Raw genomic sequence first — 19,710 nt, 5'->3', positions numbered from 1 at the left:
AAGGATGTCATCTAAAGCAGAACCAAAGAGCCTGTTCCTCTCACATGAAATAGAACACAGACAACTCTTTTTGATCCTGCATCACCAGACCACGATCTAAGCCATACAGCTCTACAGGTAGGATTAGTTAGAGCTGTAGATCTAACTAGCTGACAGCCTCACCCAGTCTGCTGAGGCATCCGCTAGAAAATTGGAGACCGGTTTTAAAACTGCCAGAGAAGTAAGGCCCCTTTCACACGAGCGAGTTTTCCGCGTGGGTGCAATGCGTGACGTGAACGCATTGCACCCGCACTGAATCCGGACCCATTCATTTCTATGGGGCTGTGCACACGAGCAGTGATTTTCGCGCATCACTTGTGCGTTGTGTGAAAATTGCAGCATGTTCTATATTCTGCGTTTTTCACGCAACGCAGGCCCCATAGAAGTGAATGGGGCTGCGTGAAAATCGCAAGCATCCGCAAGCAAGTGCGGATGCGGTGCGATTTTCACGCACGGTTGCTAGGAGACGATCGGGATGGGGACCTGATCATTATTATTTTCCCTTATAACATGGTTATAAAGAAAAATAATAGCATTCTTAATACAGAATGCATAGTACAATAGGGCTGGAGGGGTTAAAAAAATAAATAAAAATATATATAACTCCCCTTAATCCACTTGATCGCGCAGCCCGGCTTCTCTTCTGTCTTCTTCTTTGCTGAGCACAGGAAAAGGACCTTTGATGACATCACTGCGCTCATCACATGGTCTGTCACATGATCCATCACCATGGTAAAAGATCATGTGGTAGATCATGTGAGGCGCGCAGTGACGTCATCAAAGGTCCTATTCCTCAAAGAAGAAGACAGAAGAGAAGCCGGGCTGCGCGATCAAGTGGATTAAGGCAAGTTAAATTATTTTTAATTTTTTTTAATCCCTCCAGCCCTCTTGTACTATGCATTCTGTATTAAGAATGCTATTTTTTTCCCTATTAAACCATGTTATAAGGAAAAATAATAAAATCTACACAACACCTAACAAATAAATGGCTTTCTAATTGGGAGAGCCAAACAGATAGGGATCTAGCTGTGCAGGTTGCAGCTATAGCCGGCCTAAACATAGCCGCATCTGTCTCCCAAGCCTGTTTTAGTAATTCTTTTTTTGTCTATTGGATCTTTTAAAAGACCCATGTCTTCAAACACGAGGGATGATTTTGTTAATATCCGAGCTAAGGGGACATCTATTTGGAGTCTATTTACCCTTAAAGGCCTTAGGGCTGTTTCACACGAGCGGATGCCGTGTGTGACATCCACTCCGTGAAAGAGTGCCAAGACCCGATGCAGACTGCAGAGGCACGGAGCATTAACATGACTGATAATGTTCCGTGCCTCTCTGTGATCTCTTTACTGCAGTCTGCATCGGGTCTTGGCACTCTTTCACGGAGCGGATGTCACGCACGGCATCCGCTCATGTGAAACAGCCCTTAGAGATCCCTGATCTTTTTCCAGGGTCTTTCCATTCCCTGGAAATAAGTTTTTTAACATTGTTATGGACTGGGGAGGCACGGGGAGATGGAGGAGTGTATTGCTAACAAATTAGCTAACTTGCTAACAAATACACCATTTAAGGTTCATATATTCTTTAACCACTTCCTGACAAGGCCAAATTTAGCTAATCTGACATGTGTCACTTTATGTGGTAATAGCTTTGGAACACTTTTATTTATCCAGGCCATTCTGAGATTGTTTTCCCGTGACACATTCTACTTTATGTTGGCATCATTTTGTAAATGTCATTTAATTTTTTTAGGACGTTAGAATGCTTAGAATTTTAGAAGCAATTCTTAAAATTTTTAAAGGGAACCTGATACCGGGATTTTGTGTATAGAGCTGAGGACATAGGTTGCTAGATAGCCGCTAGAACATCCACAATGTCCAGTCCCCATAGCTCTGTGTGCTTTCATTGTGTAAAAAAACATTACAGCGCTCTAGCTTTCTGACGCTGGACTCCTCTCAGGGACAGGACTCATCTCAGGTTAATTTGCATATGTATCAAATCTTTTTTTTTACACAATAAAAGCACACAGAGCTATGGGGACTGGGTATTGCGGATGTGCTAGGGGCCATCTAGCAACCCATGTCCTCAGCTCTATACACAAAATCCTGGTGACAGGTTTCCTTTAAGAAAATTTTCAAAACCCACTTTTTAAAGGGTTTCTGTCACCGGAATTAACCCTATTAAACTAGCTGACGTTAGTGATGTGATATGCCCCCGTTACTCCAGAAATATAACTTTTATAATATGCTAATTAACTTTTAGGAGCAGGGGGCGGGGCGTTGCCCCTTCTCCTAGAGGCTATGTTCTCCCACCTCTGGCCATGCCCTGCTACACTAGATTGACTGTTATATTTCTGGAGTAACGGGGGCATGGATAAAAGTAGGAGTAGACTAGTTAGGTTCATCTGAGATTAGCACATCGCTAATGTCAGCTAGTTTAATAGGGTTAATTCTGGTGATAGAAACCCTTTAAGGACCAGTTCAGGTCTGAGTCACTTTGTGGGGCTTACTTAGTGGAAACCCCCCATAAATGACTCCATTGTAGAAACTACACCCCTCAAGTTACTCAAAACGGATTTTACAAACTTTGTTAACCCTTTAGGTGTTCCACAAGAATTAAAGGAAAATGGAGATCAAATTTCACTTTTTTGGCAGATTTTCAATTTTAATCATTTTTTTTAATTTAACACAGTGAGGGTTAACAGCCAAACAAAACTCAATATTTATTACCCTGATTCTGCGGTTTACGGAAACACCCCACCAGGTCGTCAGTGATGAGCGGCAGGGGCAATATTCGAATTTGCCATATTTCACAAATATTTCGGCGAATATTCATCATATATTCGCGAATTCGAGAATTTGTGATCTCTAGTCATTATTTCCTTGATTGCGGAAATCAATCGGAAAATATGCGATACGAAAATTCGCGATCAACACTACTCCTAAAGTCAAAGATATTGCACCCTTCTCATTGGCCCACAAGCAAGAAGCAGTGAGGGATCATAGGTACTGATGGAAAAAAATCTAGAATATTCGCCATTGCGAAGATATAGCACTATATTCTAGATATTCACAAATTCTCAAAGTGACAATATTCGCAATTAAAGGGAGCCTGTCACCTGGATTTTGGGTATAGAGCTGAGGACATGGGTTTCTAGATGGCCGCTAGCACATCCGCAATACCCAGTCCCCATAGCTCTGTGTGCTTTTATTGTGTAAAAAAAAACCGATTTGATACATATGCAAATTAAGAGAGTCATATCTTACTTGTGTGACCAGTGAAGAGTCATATTTTCAAGCTCTGACTCATCTCAGGTTAATTTGCATATGTATAAAATCGTTTTTTTGACACAATCAAAGCACACAGAGCTATGGGGACTGGATATTGTGGATGTGCAAGCGGCCATCTAACAAGCCATGTCCTCAGCTCTATACCCAAAATCCCGGTGACAGGTTCCATTTAAAATTTGCGATTAGAATATTCGCGATCAACACTAGTGGTCGTAAACTGATGTAATGGCACACGGCAGGGCACAAAAGAAGTGCCATATGGTTTTTAGATGTCATGTTCCATTTGAAGCCCCCCTGATGCACCATTACAGTAGAAACTCCCAAAATGTGACCCCATTTTGGAAACTAGGGGATAATCTGACAGTTTTATTGGTACTAGTTTGGGGTAAATATGATTTTTAATTGCTCTATATTAAATTTTTTGTGAGGCAAGGTAACCAAAAAATGGCACTGTTTTTATTTTTTACTTTTTACAACATTCATCTGACAAGGTAGATAATGTGCTATTTTTATAGAGCAGGTTGTTACAGATGCAATGATATCAAATATGTCTACTTTCTTTGTTTGTTTCAGTTTTTTTTATTCATTCAGGGACTCGTTTTTTGCAGGAAGAGTTGACATTTTTATTGGTACCATTTTTGGGTACATATGATTTTTTGATCATTCATTATTACACTTTATGGGGCAAGGTGACCAAAAAAATTGGTTGTTTTGGCACAGTTTTTATCTATTTATTTTTACAGAATTCACCTGAGGGGTTAGATCATGTGACATTTTCATAGAGCAGATCGTTACGGACGTGGCAATACCTAATATGTATACCATTTCTTATTTATTTATGTGTTACACAATAATAGCATTTTTGAAACAAAAAAAAATGATGTTTTAGTGGCTCCATAGTCTGAGCCATAGCTTTTTTATTTTTTGAACGATTGTCTTAGGTAGCATCTCATTTTTGCGGGATGAGGTGACTTTTTTATTGGTACTATTTTGGGGGGCATATGCCTTTTTGATTGCTTGGTGTTGCAATTTTTGTGAAGGTGACAAAAAATTGCTTTTTTTTTACACAGTTTTTATTTTTTACGGTGTTCACCTGAGGGGTTAGGTCATGTGATATTTTTAAAGAGCTGGTTGTTACGGATGCGGTAATACCTAAAATGTATACTTTTTTTTATATATTTCACTTTAACACAATAATAGCATTTTTGAAACAAACTAATTCTGTTTTAATGTCTCCATGTTCTGAGAGCTCTAGGGCTCAATTTTTGCGAGATGAGGTGACGGTTTTATTGGAACCATTTTGTTGGACATATGCCTTTTGATCACTTGGTGTTGCACTTTTTGTGATGTAAGGTGACAAAAATGACTTTTTTGACACAGTTTTTATTTTTATTTTTTATGGTGTTTATCGGATGGGGTGGATCATGTGATATATTTATAGAGCCAGCCGTCACGCACGCAGCAATGACAAGTATGTCTATTTTATTTTTATTTTTCTATTTAAAATTTTTTTGCAATTACTTACTAAACCTTTTATATATTTTTTTTTTAGAAAACACTTTTTTTTATTTTATTTTATTTTACACTTTGCGTCCCCCATAAAGTCATACAAGACCTCTGGAGGACATTTAACTTCATATTTTTTTTAACTATTGATTTTTCCATTAACTGGGGCTGACATAGTAGCCCCAGTTACAGGGGATATACAACCCCCAGAGAGGCTGTACAGCAGAATACAGCGATGTACAGCCTCAGTACAGGGCTGATTGAGGTCTGTAGAAGACCCGACAGCTCCTGCACTCACCCGGCCCCAGCGACCACATGACCACCGAGCCGGGATAGGAAGCGCATAGCGCTTCCTGATCTGTATACACAGCGCTCGTTGAGCGATCTAGAAGGCAGGGACACCTGCCCAGCATGCTTGTCGAGATGATAGCCTCTTAGCGGAACGGAGGAATTCTAAATTCTTGTGATCAGTTAGTACAGTCACAGGATGATTGGCCCCTTCCAGAAGGTGTCTCCATTCGGAAAATGCATCTTTGATAGCCAGCAGTTCTTTATTGCCAGCATCATAATTATTTTCGGCAGCAGACATTAGACGAGAATAATAGGCACAAGGATGAAGCTGCATCTTATCTCGAGTCCTCTGAGAAAGAATTGCTCCCACAGCGTAATCCGAGTCATCTACTTCTACAATAAAAGGTAGTGTGGAATCCGGATGTACCAGGATGGGTGCAGAAGTAAAAAGTGTTTTTAATTTGGAGATCGCAGCATGTGCTTCAGGTGACCAGGAGAAGGGTTCACCTTTCTTTGTCAACTGAGTGATTGGTGCAATGACTTTAGAGAAATCTCTAATAAATAATAATAATATCTCCTGTAAAAGTTAGCAAATCCTACAAATCTTTGAACCTCTTTAAAGGGTTTCTATCACTTCGTATGACATATTTAGGTGTCAGACACTAGCGATCCGCTAGTGTCTGCTCTAACAAACCATCCTAATATGATAGGTTTTGGGGCAGCCGTTTTGCTAAAATAACAACTTATATCTATATGCTAATGAGCCTCTAGGTGCTATGGGGGCGTCATTAGCACCTAGAGGCTCCGTCTACCTTCATAAACTGTCGCCGCCCAGCGCGTCCCTCCAGCCTGCCCATCTCCTGCTGAATGCGATCCTCTCCGTGCGCGTCTCTGTTCTGCGCATGCGCAGTGAATGTCTGACCGCTTCCCTGCTCAGACATCTCCACTGCGCCTGCGCCGATGACATCATAGCGCTCCGAGGAACAGGCGCAGTGGAGATGTCTGAGCAGGGAAGCGGTCAGACATTCACTGCGCATGCGCAGAACAGAGACGCGCACGGAGAGGATCGCATTCAGCAGGAGATGGGCGGGCTGGAGGGACGTGCTGGGCGGCGACAGTTTATGAAGGTAGACGGAGCCTCTAGGTGCTAATGACGCCCCCATAGCACCTAGAGGCTCATTAGCATATAGATATAAGTTGTTATTTTAGCAAAACGGCTGCCCCAAAACCTATCATATTAGGATGGTTTGTTAGAGCAGACACTAGCGGATCGCTAGTGTCTGACACCTAAATATGTCATACGAAGTGATAGAAACCCTTTAATATTAGTTGGTGTGGGCCACTCTACTACTGCTTTAATCTTGGCAGGGTCCGTACTCAGCCCTTCTGGAGAAATTATGTAGCCTAAAAGGGAATTTGGGTCTGTTCAAACTCACATTTCTCCAATTTGATGTACAGTTTGTTGTCTCTCAGTCGTTCAAACACTGTACAAACATGTTTGCGGTGTTCTTCTACATCATCTGAAAAGATCAGGATGTCGTCCAAATAAACAATGACAAAAACGTCCAATATATCTCTAAAGACATCATTCATGAAATGCTGGAAGGTAGCATGACCAGGTTATTGTCTATTCATTTCGGGGGTATACCACTTACCTGAGACGCCCCCCGACCTCCCCCCTTCCTACCTTACCATCTTAGTAGTAATAACGACACAGAGACCGATCTTGGATTTAATGGCCACAGCAGCCGTTTATTCCCAAATCTAAATACATAACCATAAATAACGCATACATTTTCCATAGCATTAAATAAATAACATTAAATACCGTGTTATCTTCCGCACAGCCGCGGCAGATCGGGTCCCGCTTTCGCGCCGAGCGGCCTCTCCAGGGGTGGGAGGAGCCGCCGTTCCTGGTCCTGGATCCCTGATAGCAGGAGGCAGGGGAGGATTCCGCCTGCTCGATGGTAGGCCCCGCTGTGCACCAGGATTCCTCCCGCGCCGGGAGGGCCTGGTATTGGGCACTGCTTCAGCCTCCCGGCGCGGAGGGTCCCCGGAGGGGCTCCGCACTCTGCGTCTGGACCTGGGGGCCATGTCGGGGCTCAGGCGCGCCGGCGGCCGTACCCGCCGCGGCCGTCTAGCTGGTGGCCATCCAGGTCCACGCTCCTCAGCAGCCGCTCGCAGACGCTGGATCAACTCCTCCACAGGCTCCATGGTGTGCGTGGCAGTTCACTGGAAATTGCAGGTGCTGACCTGCCCCTGACCTAACCTTATATAAACTTTCCTCCCGCCTATTCCTAACTCCTCCCACCTCCTTTATTCACTGCCCTAACTTTAAAACTTTTAACCCTCAACTCACCAACCTACCCTTCTGCAGCCAAAACCTTGTCATGTCGGCCTCCCCTTAATTGGTGGCCCAGTACGGCCTCCCTGGAGCATTGCACAGGCCAAAGGGCATAACCAGGTATTCATAATGTCCATATCTGGTTCTGAAGGCGGTTTTCAATTCATCACCCTCACGGACACGGATGAAGTTGTAAGCTCCTCTTAGGTCTTATTTAGTAAATATTTTTGCTGATCGAAGTCTTTCAAGCAGCTCAGGGATTAAGGGAAGTGGATAACGATTCTTAACTGTAATCTTGTTTAGTTCCCTATAGTCAATGCATGGTTGCAGGCTATGGTCTTTCTTTTCAACGAAGAACAGAGCTGCCCCGGCTGGAGATGTTGAGGGCCTGATGAACTCTTTTTGTAGGTTTTCATCGATGTACTCCTTAAGAACCCGCAATTCTGGTTCTGAGAGAAAATAAATACGACCAAAAGGTACTTCTGCCCCAGGTAGCAACTCTATGGGACAGTCATAAGGGCAATGTGGAGGTAATTGATCAGCATTCTTTTTATCGCAGACATCTTGAAATTGCCTGTATTGTGGAGGCAAATTGGAAAATTGCATAGGAGCGGCTTCCTCAACTTGAGCTTCCTGAGTTACGGACTGACTCCGTAGACAATGTTTGTTGCAAAAGTCCGAAGTGAATGTTATAGTGAGTGACCCGCAGTTGATAGAAGGGTTGTGGGCAGCAAACCAAGGAATGCCAAGAATGACAGGAAACTTTGGTGACGCTATTAGCTGAAAACTGATGGTCTTCTGGTGATTGGATTCAATGGGAAGTTCAAGAGGAACAGTCTCATGTGTCACCGGCCCAGATGATAAAGGTGAGCCATCGACAGTCTCCATCTCAACCGGTGCCATCTTGTTAATTAGTTTTATATTGTGATTATGAGCAAATTCAATGTCCATAAAGTTTCCACCAGCTCCAGAGTCTAACATGGCAGAACAATTAATGTCACGTCCTTGCAGCAGGATACAGATAGGAATGACAAAATGAGAGGATTGAGAGCAAACTTTATTTCCATCGGGAATTACTGGTGAGACAGTCTGAGTGACGGAGTTTATTTGTTCGGACACTTTTAGATCAGTGGCAGCAATAATTCGCTTTAATTTATTAGGGCAGTTGACTGCGTAATGTCCAGAATCCCCGCAATAAAGGCAAAGGTTCTCAGCACGCCGTCTCTCTTTCACTTGAATAGTGATAGATCTCCTGATTGTGTCTATCTGCATGGGTTCAGGGGTTTCAGAAAAACTCCTCTGTACAGGTGGACTAACAGAGAAACCCCCTCCACCATTATTACCAAGCTGCCCAAGTCTCTCTTTCCTTCTTTCGGTGAGTCTTTGATCAATACGCATACATAGCTGGATGAAGCCTCTAGATCATTATGGGTGTCTACTCTGGCAAGATCATCTTTCACCTGTTCAGACAGACCACAACGAAATTGGCATTTTTACCCTGCTAGGTTCTATGTAGTGTCAGCCAGCCAACGACGAAACTCAGTAGTATATTCAGCCACTGAGCGTTTCCCCTGACGCAAGTTGTGCAGCTTAGCTTCAGCGGTTAGGATCAGCAAATACTTGATTCATAGCAGTTATAAACTCATCAAATTGTTTAGGATGTCACTGTCCTGTTCCACATAAGGGGAGGCCCAAGCTAGGGTTTCATCAGTCAGGAGGTTGATAATAAACAGTACCTTTTTCCATCCATAAGGAAACGCAGTGGATTGTATTTGGAAATAGATCCGTCACTGGTTAAGGAAACCTCTGTAAATTTTTTGCGGTAAAGGCATTCGTGCGCTAGAGTATGTAGCGATGATATCCCAGGAGTTTAAGTCCAGTACTTGCCTCTGCAAATCATTGATCTCATCTTGTTGGTCTTTCACCATGTTGTGTAGAGCTGAGAACCTTTCTTGATAAATGACACCAAACTTTTGCAGCTCAGCAATTTGCTGCACAAAAGGGGCCATGGCAGCTGCAACAGCGGACTCCATGTTTAGGCCAGATTATTCTGTAACAATCTAGGTTCAGGCTCGGAGTCCAGTAGCTGAAAGCAGCAATGCACACGCAGAGGTAGATGAGAGGTAGCAAGCAGATGGTAGTCAAGACAAGCGTGGGTCAATAGCCGAGGATGTCAGATAAGTGAAGAAGCACGAGCAAGCGTAGTAGGATAATACAAGCCACTGCTCGGTACACAGATGATAACGTCGATGGTCACAGGAAGCAGCGAGGAGCAAGATATTGGCAGAAAGCATAATAATCTGGCAATGAAGCAGAGCAAGGACATGGCTTTTAAAGGAAGTACATGGGAGGAGCCAGGAGTTCAGAGTTTAGCAAGGAACTGGGTTGCAATGCATCTAGCACAAGAGATCCGACAAGGTAACAAATCATGAGTGAAGGTGGCTCAGCAGACAGAGCTGCAGCCAGGCACTGCAGCATTACTCGGTTTGAATCCTGACAATTTCTCTGCCACCAAATTTTCAGTGTAGTCTGCACAAAATGGTTTCTTATATGAAGCAGACAATTTTTTCCTGCATACAGCACATTTTTTCCTTCACTACCCGTGGTTTTTGAAGACATGGCCTCTCTAGCCTATACTGTATATATAAAGCTCCCATTAAGGGTCCATTCACACGTCCGTGTGTGTTTTGCGAATCCATGGATCTGTAAAACACACACACCGGCAATGTGCGTTATGCATTTTGCGGACCGCACATCGCTGCCATTCTCATAGAAAATGCCTTTTCTTGTCCGCGGACAAGAATAGGACATGTTCTATTTTTTTCGGGTTTGGAATTGCGGACCCGGAAGTGCGGATTGAAATTGCGGATGTGTGAATGGACCCTAATAATGTTTGTTAGGGGTTGACATCACCAACACCCGAGTGGTGTACCATGCCCCCATAAATGCACCAAGTATCTAGAGGAGGAGGAGGAGATCTCTCATCAGGCTGAGGGTCTTGGTAAGATCTGCAGATCTGCATGGGGTCTCACATGTGTCTCCTGGGTTTGACATGCTTGCAAGGTGCAGCAGTTATCATGATACCTAATAACTCTTCCCCTGGCCTCCTCTTTTGAAGCTGAAGCCACAATCTCTTTCTGGCTCCGCCTCCCGCACACCACATGTGACGCGTCGATGCACTCTCTTCCTGGGCCAGTGACGTCACTGTACATCGGTTACATGGCCTAGTTGCAGCTCAAGACTAATGAAATCTATAGGGCTGAGCTGCAATGTCACGCACAGCCACTATACAATGTACAGCACAGTGCTTGGAAAGCTGCTGGTAGCCAGCATCGCTGACCATAGCTTCGGTGAGCATAGCGGCTCCTTATCCTGAGGATAAGTCATTATTACCTTTTCTAGAATAACCCCTTTAACAGCCTGCCGGAACTCCTGGCAGCAGGATGAAAGTAGCTTTATGTACTCCCACAAAACTGTTTATTCTCTGACCTGTTAGAAACATGCATGATATAATCTGTAGTGAAGGTAATCTTCTCAGGCAGTGACTGTAATTTTTAGCTGTGTCATGTGACCAACTGTCTGATCTCCAACTGACACAGGACAGGAAGTCAGTTACTTCTCTATTCATTCCTATGAGACGGACATTGAGGCTCCCATAGGAATACATAGAGAAACTGACTTCCTGTCCACACATAAGATGCTGTGCTATTTGGAAAGTCTGATTGCATTTGCTGGTCACATGACACAGCCGCGAAGCAGAAGAGAGGCGATAACTCACAAATACAGACACTGGTAAGAAGATTACATTCGCTACAGATTACATCATGTACCTTTCTAACAGATCAGAGAATACATGTTTTTGTGGGAGTGCTTCTTTAAATTCGAAAATTTGCCTTAGGGAAAAACAGCTGAAAACTATTGGGGTTATTTATCAAACTGGTGCAACGTAGAACTGGCTTAGTTGCCCATATCCAATCAGATTCCATCTTTAATTTTCCAAAGGAGCTGTCAAAAATGAAAGGTGGAATCTGATTAGTTGCTAGGGACTACTAAGCCAGTTCTACTTTACAACAGTTTGATAAATGTCCCTATATGTTACTACTACCACACCAAAAACTCAACAATGTAAGGCTACATGTACATGACCATATGTGTTATGTGGTACGCAAATTGCCGATCCGCAAAAAAAAAGGGATGACATCTGTATGCCATCCGGTTTTTTTTGCGGATCCATTGTAACAATGCCTAAAATGGACAAGAATAGGACATGTTCTATTTTTTTGCGGGGCTATGGAACGAACATACTGATGCGGACAGCATCCTATCCGCAAAAAGAAAAAATGGACCGGACACAGAAACTAACAACGTTCATGTGCATGTAGCCTAAGAAGCAGAGCACCTCCATTTTTATGGGACTATCAGTAGCAATAAGTAAGAACAACTGGACCTGTATTTTCTCTTGAAAATGTTCTTTTTGTCAATGTGCAGGGTGCCTTCACACACTGCACATTTTGTGGCAGAAAGTTCTGCAGTTCAAAGTCAGTTTATTCACTTGAATGGGGTTGTTATAATGACAAGCACATAGATTTCTGTAAGCCTCATTTAGGTGAATGGAACTAAATTTCAGTTGTAGAAATTTTCTGCAACAAAATCTGCCACATGTGAAGGCACCCTTAAAATGACTTTAAGAAAATAAAAGTCCAGTTGCTCTGGCTTATAATTAGGGTTGAGCGAATTGAAGTATCCAAAGTCGACTTTTATCTGAATTTCAGTGATGAGCAGCAGGGGCAATATTTGAATTCGCGATATTTTGTGAATATTTGGGCGAATATTTGTCATATATTTGAGAATTCGAGAATTCGTGATCTCCTGTCATTATTTTCTTAATTGTGAAAATCAGCAATTGGAAAATTAGCGATACGAAAATTTGCGATCAACACTACTCCTAAAGTCAAAGATATTGCAGCCATCTCATTGGCCCACAAGCAAGAAGCAGTGAGGGATCATGGGTACTGATGAAAAACAAAATCTAGAGTATTCGCGATTACGAAGATATAGCACTATATTCTAAATATTCTAGATATTCGCAAATTCTCGAAGTGCCAATATTTGCAATCAACACTACTGAATTTCAGGAAAAAATTGATTCGCCGTGAAGCCAAATTTTCTTGTGCTTCGTGGTAATGAATTTCCCTGAAATGGCGGTAAAAAAAAAAAAAAAAACACATATTCACCTGTGCTAAATATTATATGCGGTGACTTATGAAATCACCACGCCGGCCAGCTTGATGTCATTATGCACCGCGGGAAATTTCCCGTGGTGTCTTCAATCAAGATGGCAGTGGCGGCCTCTTCAAGTTCAAATGGATAAAGTGAGTATTATTTTTCCAGATTAATCCCTGAAAGCCCTCACTATTAGGGCTTGTTCACACGACCGTGCCGTGCAATTTGCGTAACGGAACAGGAGGCCCATTAAAGAAATGCCTATTCTTGTCCGCACAATGGACAAGAATAGGACAGGACTCATAATTTTTGCGGGGCCACGGGACAGAGCAACGGATGCGGACAGCTCATAGAGTGCTGTCCGCATCTTTTGCAGACCCATTGAAATGAATGGTTCCATATACGGATCGTATGTGGAACGCAGAAAACGGCCCGTATACGGAACGCAAAATACGTTCGTGTGAACGAGCCCTTATTATCATATGCCACGATCAGGAATGAATGCAGCATCTGTGTGGTTCAATGACGGGGGGTTGTGCAATCGCCATTCTCCTTCATTGCGTCTGCTACTTACAAAGAAATGCGCTTCACGATGAAGTGATTAGTCATGAAGCTAATTTCTTTGTGTAATTTGGCAAAGTAAAGAATTGAATTTTTCAAAACTTCGCTCAACACTACTTATAACCATTGATATGGCATCACTTGGATGTCCTGTATAAGAACCTTCAGTGACATATTTGCTGGAACAGTACCAGTCTAAAATTATTTCTGCTTTCATTTTTTTCAGACTAAAGTATGCAGCATTAAAAAACGTCCTGACTTTTCCACCACTGGCCAGTGGGATGTTGTGACAGAATGTGATGGGAAGCTAGAAACTGGAATTTTTGATGGCATACTTGTCTGTAGTGGACACCATACCTTTCCACATTTACCACTACATGCTTTTCAAGGTATGAAGAAAAAAATCTGTCACTTTATTTATTTTTTACTCAGATTAAAGATTTCTTTAAATAATGTATTAAGAATATATTCATTATTTATGTAATATAGTGTCACTATTTAAGATAAAAAAATAACCTTTTTATTTTTTATGTATCTTGTTAACATTCTGATAATATTTTCATGAGATCTACAGTAGAAATTAGCTAATTTCTTAGAATCAATTTCATGAACGATGCAGCAAAGTTTAAAAAAAAATTGATTCATGGCCAAATCTATTCTGACCATAATCCAAAACAACAGGCCAACTGGATCACTACATGCAAAACCAATCACTTAACCACCAAGCTATAACATTACCACATAAAGATGTGTTTTTCCCATACTTATAAGCTAAGACTTATTACTGGTGTCTTTCTAATCATATATTGTACTTGTGGTCATGGCTACGGCCAAGAGATATCTGAAGAACCCTAGGGAGAGCAACAATGGGAACAACCTAACCCAGCTAGGTGTGTCTTAGCTAACCTGACTAAATGGCTTGTTGTGTGCCATGATTGTTGGTAGGCCTATAAGTGGGCATACCCTGTGGAAATGATAAGATAAGGGAGGGAGGGTGGGGCACCTGAGAACCCACGCCTGTGAGTGAGGCTGTGGCTCGTATATGAAGAGCCTCCGCCCCTCCCACAAATGCAGGCTGACTAATCAGCCTTACCAACTTGTGGTCATGGCTACGGCCAAGAGATATCTGAAGAACCGTAGGAAGAGCAACAACGAGAACAACCTAACCCAGCTAGGGGTGTCTTAGCTAACCTGACTAAATGGCATGTTGTGTGCCCTAAGCCATGATCGGGGGTAGGCCTATAAGTGTCACTACCAGAGCTTTGAGACGTTCTCACAGCTCTGTTTCTCCACCCCTGTGATGATGTCACTACTAGAGCTTGGAGGAGTTCTCTCTGCTCTGTTTCTCCGCCCCTGTGATGGGGTCTTTACTTTCTGTTTCCTTCCTCCCAGCTGTTCCTCCTGTGTTTGATTTCTCTGCCTTTAAATCACCCCTCCTCCTTTGTAGGGTGCGGATTATATTTCTCATTTGAGTTGTAGCTCTCGCTTGAGTATCTTCACTTGTGTGCTATCATTTCACTGGACCTGTGTTCTGCTGCAGCAAGTACTCCGGATATTTCCAGCTGTCTTTGGATCTGTCTTCACTGCTGCTGCAGCTCCTTCAGTTAAGCGTGCAGACATTGTAGTGTTTCTGTTTGTTTTCTGATTGGATCCGAGGCGACCCCGGTTACGTCCATATACTGAGCAGGGCACCGGTGGCCGTGCCCCTTCCACTATTGTAGGGGTTACAGTGGTCATCAGTCTTAGGTACGCGGGCATGCCTCGTTCCACCATTTGGATCCGGGCATGTGCTTAGCAGCATAGGGAGAGCTTTGAGGGTCTGACAGGGGTCACCCTTTATCCTCCCTAGTTTGGGTCCGGTCAGTAGCTCTATTTACTGTGCATGCTCTTGTTGCTCACATACAGCCGAGACATTATAATCCGCCAAAACCGTCCTTTTTGACATGGATCCGCTTTCTGGCCTGGTTGACCGCATGCAGGGTCTTTCTTTGGAGGTAGCGGATCTCCGTCAATCTATGACTCAGCTTCATGCATTGGGCTATGCTCCGGCCCATGGAGTCTGTTGCGAGCCAAAGGTCTCACTTCCGGAAATGTTCTCCGGGGGCAGTGAGAATTTTGTTCGCTTCAGAGAGGCATGCAAACTCCATTTTTGCTTGTGTCCCCATTCCTCTGGTAATGAGGAGCAGAGGGTAAGGATTGTCATCTCCCTGCTCAGGGGTAATGCTCAGACTTGGGCTTTTTCGCTGCCATCAGGGGATCCTTCCCTTCGATCCGTGGAAAGATTTTTTGTGGCCCTGGGGCAGATATATGATGACCCGGATCGTGTTGCTCTGGCCGAATCTAACTTACGTTTTTTATGCCAGAACAAACTGTCTGCGGAGCTTTATTGTTCTGAATTTCGGAGATGGGCAGCTAATTCAGGTTGGAATGATGCTGCACTCCGGAGTCAGTTCTGTCATGGTCTCTCAGAGAGATTGAAAGATGCGTTTGCTTTACATGAGAGACCAACGTCCTTAGAGTCTGCCATGTCATTGGCGGTACGCCTTGACAGGTGTCTAAGAGAAAGAAACGAGACCTCTCTGTCCAGCCATTGTCAGTCTAGGGGCAGTGGTGCGGACTCATTCAGTGTGCAGAGGCCTCATTCTGTCTCGGTCCCCTCTGAGGAGGAGCCCATGCAGCTAGGTCGACTTGCCCCTGATAAAAGAGGATTTAGTCCTCAGAGTATGGTGTGTTTTTGTTGTGGGGGCATAGGTCTTTTGGCAAATGTTTGTCCGTCTAGGAGATTCTTCTGTACTAAGAGCGATAATAAGAGAAAAACCTCAAAAGGTAAATCATCAAACTCTCCTTTATCTGCTACTTTGGGCAAAGTTGATGTAGGAATTGATGCTTTTCCTCTGACCTGTAGTTCCCGTTTTCTCCTGTCTGCCAGGGTGGCGCTAGAGAGCAAAGTCATTTCTTGTGAGATTTTTGTCGATAGTGGAGCGGCCGTCAATCTTATTGACACTCAATTTGTAGCCATGCATGGTTTTCAGGTTTTCACATTAGAAAAGGATATACCTGTTTTTGCTATTGACTCTGCTCCACTCTCACAGAGATCTCTGAAGGGCATTGTTCACAATATCCGGTTAGCTGTAGGTGACACTCATGTGGAGGATATATCTTGTTTTGTCCTTAACGGATTGCCTTCTCCTCTAGTTTTGGGGTTACCCTGGCTCACTAGACATAACCCCACTATTGATTGGCAAGGAAGGCAAATAAATGAGTGGAGTGACTTTTGTAGAGAGAATTGTCTCACAGCGACTTTTGCAGAGGTGTCTACTAAAACTGTGCCATCATTTCTCTCTGATTTCTCGGACGTGTTTTCTGAGAGCGGTGTTCAGGAGCTACCTCCTCACCGGGAGTTTGACTGTCCCATTAACCTCATTCCCGGCGCCAAGCTGCCAAAAGCACGCCTCTACAATCTCTCACAACCGGAAAGAATCGCAATGCGAACCTATATCTCCGAGAGTCTCGATAAGGGGCATATTCGTCCCTCAAAATCACCTGTTGCCGCTGGTTTTTTTTTTGTTAAAAAAAAAGATGGCTCTCTGAGACCTTGCCTAGATTTTAGGGAGCTGAACCGTATCACGATTCGCGATCCCTATCCCCTTCCTCTGATCCCGGACCTCTTCAACCAAATTGTTGGGGCCAAGGTTTTTTCCAAATTAGATTTGAGAGGCGCGTACAACCTGGTCAGGGTCAGAGAGGGGGATGAATGGAAAACGGCCTTTAATACCCCTAACGGGCATTTCGAGAATCTCGTTATGCCTTTCGGCCTGATGAATGCTCCGGCCGTCTTTCAGCATTTTGTTAACAGTATTTTCTACCATTTAATGGGGAAATTTGTATTGGTGTATCTTGATGATATTTTGATTTTTTCCCCTGATGTTCAGACCCATCAGGATCATCTTTTTCAGGTTCTGCGGATTCTGCGGGAAAATAAATTGTACGCCAAGCTGGAGAAATGTGTTTTTATGGTATCGGAGATTCAATTTCTGGGTTTTCTCCTCTCTGCTTCTGGTTTTCGCATGGATCCGGAGAAGATACGTGCTGTACTTCTTGAGTGGGAGTTTCCTGAGAATCAGAAGGCATTGATGCGCTTTCTGGGTTTTGCGAACTATTACAGAAAGTTCATTTTGAATTATTCCTCTGTTGTCAAACCCCTCACTGACATGACAAAAAAGGGGGCGGATTTTTCCTCTTGGTCGGAGGAGGCGCTTGCAGCTTTTTCTAAGATTAAAGAGAGTTTTGCGTCTGCTCCCGTCTTGGTGCATCCCGATGTTTCCTTACCTTTTATTGTTGAGGTGGATGCTTCCGAGGTGGGTGTGGGTGCACTTTTGTCCCAGGGCCCTTCTCCTGCCAAATGGCGACCCTGTGCCTTTTTCTCTAAAAAACTCTCCCCGGCAGAGAAAAACAATGATGTGGGAGATAGGGAGTTGTTGGCCATCAAGTTGGCTTTCGAGGAATGGCGCCATTGGTTGGAGGGGGCCAGGCACCCTATCACTGTTTTTACCGACCATAAGAATCTGGCATACTTGGAGTCGGCCAGGCGTATGAATCCGAGACAGGCCAGATGGTCTCTGTTCTTCTCCAGATTCAATTTTGTCGTTACATTCCGCCCTGGGATCAAAAATGTGAAGGCTGATGCTCTCTCTCGCTGTTTTCCGGGAGGAGGAAACTCTGAGGACCCGGGTCCCATTTTGGCGGAGGGGGTACTTGTTTCTGCTCTATATTCTGATTTGGAGGCCGAGGTCCAGGCTCCCCAGACTGAGGCACCTGCCCGTTGTCCTTCTGGGAAGTTGTTTGTGCCTCCTGAGCTACGTCACAAACTCTTCAAGGAGCATCATGATACTGTTCTTGCTGGTCACCCCGGGAGTAGAGCCACGGTAGATCTCATTGCTTGTGAGACGTGCGCTCGCGCTAAGGTCCCTCGTTCACGGCCTTTAGGTTCCCTTCTCCCGTTACCCATACCTTCCCTTCCTTGGACACACCTGTCCATGGACTTTATTACGGATCTTCCTCGTTCCTCAGGGAAGTCGGTGATCCTGGTGGTGGTGGATCGTTTTAGCAAGATGGCTCATTTTGTACCTTTCCCTGGTTTACCCAATGCTAAAACGTTGGCGCAAGCTTTTGTCGACCATATTGTTAAATTGCATGGCATTCCCTCTGATATTGTTTCCGATAGAGGCACGCAGTTTGTGTCCAGATTCTGGAAGGCTTTCTGTTCTCGCCTGGGGGTTCGGCTGTCCTTCTCTTCTGCTTTTCACCCGCAGTCGAATGGTCAGACTGAGCGCCTCAATCAGAATCTGGAGACATATTTGCGCTGTTTTGTGGCAGAGAACCAGGAGGATTGGTGTTCATTTCTCCCTCTTGCTGAGTTTGCTCTGAACAACCGTCGTCAGGAATCTTCTGATAAGTCACCATTCTTTGGTGCATATGGGTTCCATCCGCAGTTTGGGACATTCTCGGGAGGGGCTCCTTTTGGTTTACCTGAGGAGGAGAGATTTTCCTCGTCTTTGTCTACCATTTGGCAAAAGATTCAGAGTAATCTTAGAAAGATGAGTGAGAAGTATAAGCGTATGGTTGATAAGAGACGTGTGCCTGGTCCGGACCTGAATGTGGGTGATCTGGTGTGGTTGTCTACAAGAAATATTAAACTGAAGGTTCCCTCCTGGAAATTGGGTCCCAAGTTTATTGGGCCTTATAAAATCTTGTCAGTCGTCAATCCTGTTGCCTTCCGTCTTGATCTTCCACGGGTTTGGAAGATACATAATGTATTTCACAGATCTCTCTTAAAACCATATGTCCAGCCCACGGTACCCTTCTCTTTGCCTCCTCCTCCGATTTTGGTTGATGGCAATCTGGAGTTTGAGGTTTCCAGAATTGTGGACTCTCGCATTGTCCGCGGTTCTCTTCAGTAGCTCGTTCATTGGAAGGGTTATGGTCCTGAGGAGAGGATGTGGGTTCCGGTGTCGGACATTAAAGCCACTCGCCTCATCAGGGCATTTCATAGGGCTCCTCCTGAGAAGGTGGGTCCTGGGTGTCCGGAGTCCACCCGTAGAGGGGGGGGTACTGTCACTACCAGAGCTTTGAGACGTTCTCACAGCTCTGTTTCTCCACCCCTGTGATGATGTCACTACTAGAGCTTGGAGGAGTTCTCTCTGCTCTGTTTCTCCGCCCCTGTGATGAGGTCTTTACTTTCTGTTTCCTTCCTCCCAGCTGTTCCTCCTGTGTTTGATTTCTCTGCCTTTAAATCACCCCACCTCCTTTGTAGGGTGCGGATTATATTTCTTATTTGAGTTGTAGCTCTCGCTTGAGTATCTTCACTTGTGTGCTATCATTTCACTGGACCTGTGTTCTGCTGCAGCAAGTACTCTGGATATTGCCAGCTGTCTTTGGATCTGTCTTCACTGCTGCTGC

At 44.1% G+C, this 19,710-nt stretch overlaps 1 protein-coding gene across 1 annotated transcript in view; it reads left to right on the top strand.

Annotated features, from left to right (window-relative positions):
- LOC120978991 (flavin-containing monooxygenase 5-like) overlaps positions 1–19,710 on the top strand; it is a 272,169-nt gene that overhangs the window by 52,738 nt on the left and 199,721 nt on the right. Inside the window, exon 3 of the mRNA XM_040407476.1 lies at positions 13,478–13,640. Within this exon, the coding sequence (XP_040263410.1) occupies positions 13,478–13,640 (163 nt within the window). The remainder of the gene's footprint in view (positions 1–13,477; positions 13,641–19,710) is intronic.

Source organism: Bufo bufo, chromosome 9, assembly GCF_905171765.1.
Source record: "Bufo bufo chromosome 9, aBufBuf1.1, whole genome shotgun sequence".
Classification (NCBI taxonomy): domain Eukaryota; kingdom Metazoa; phylum Chordata; class Amphibia; order Anura; family Bufonidae; genus Bufo; species Bufo bufo.
This window is presented reverse-complemented; position numbering and strand designations above follow the sequence as displayed.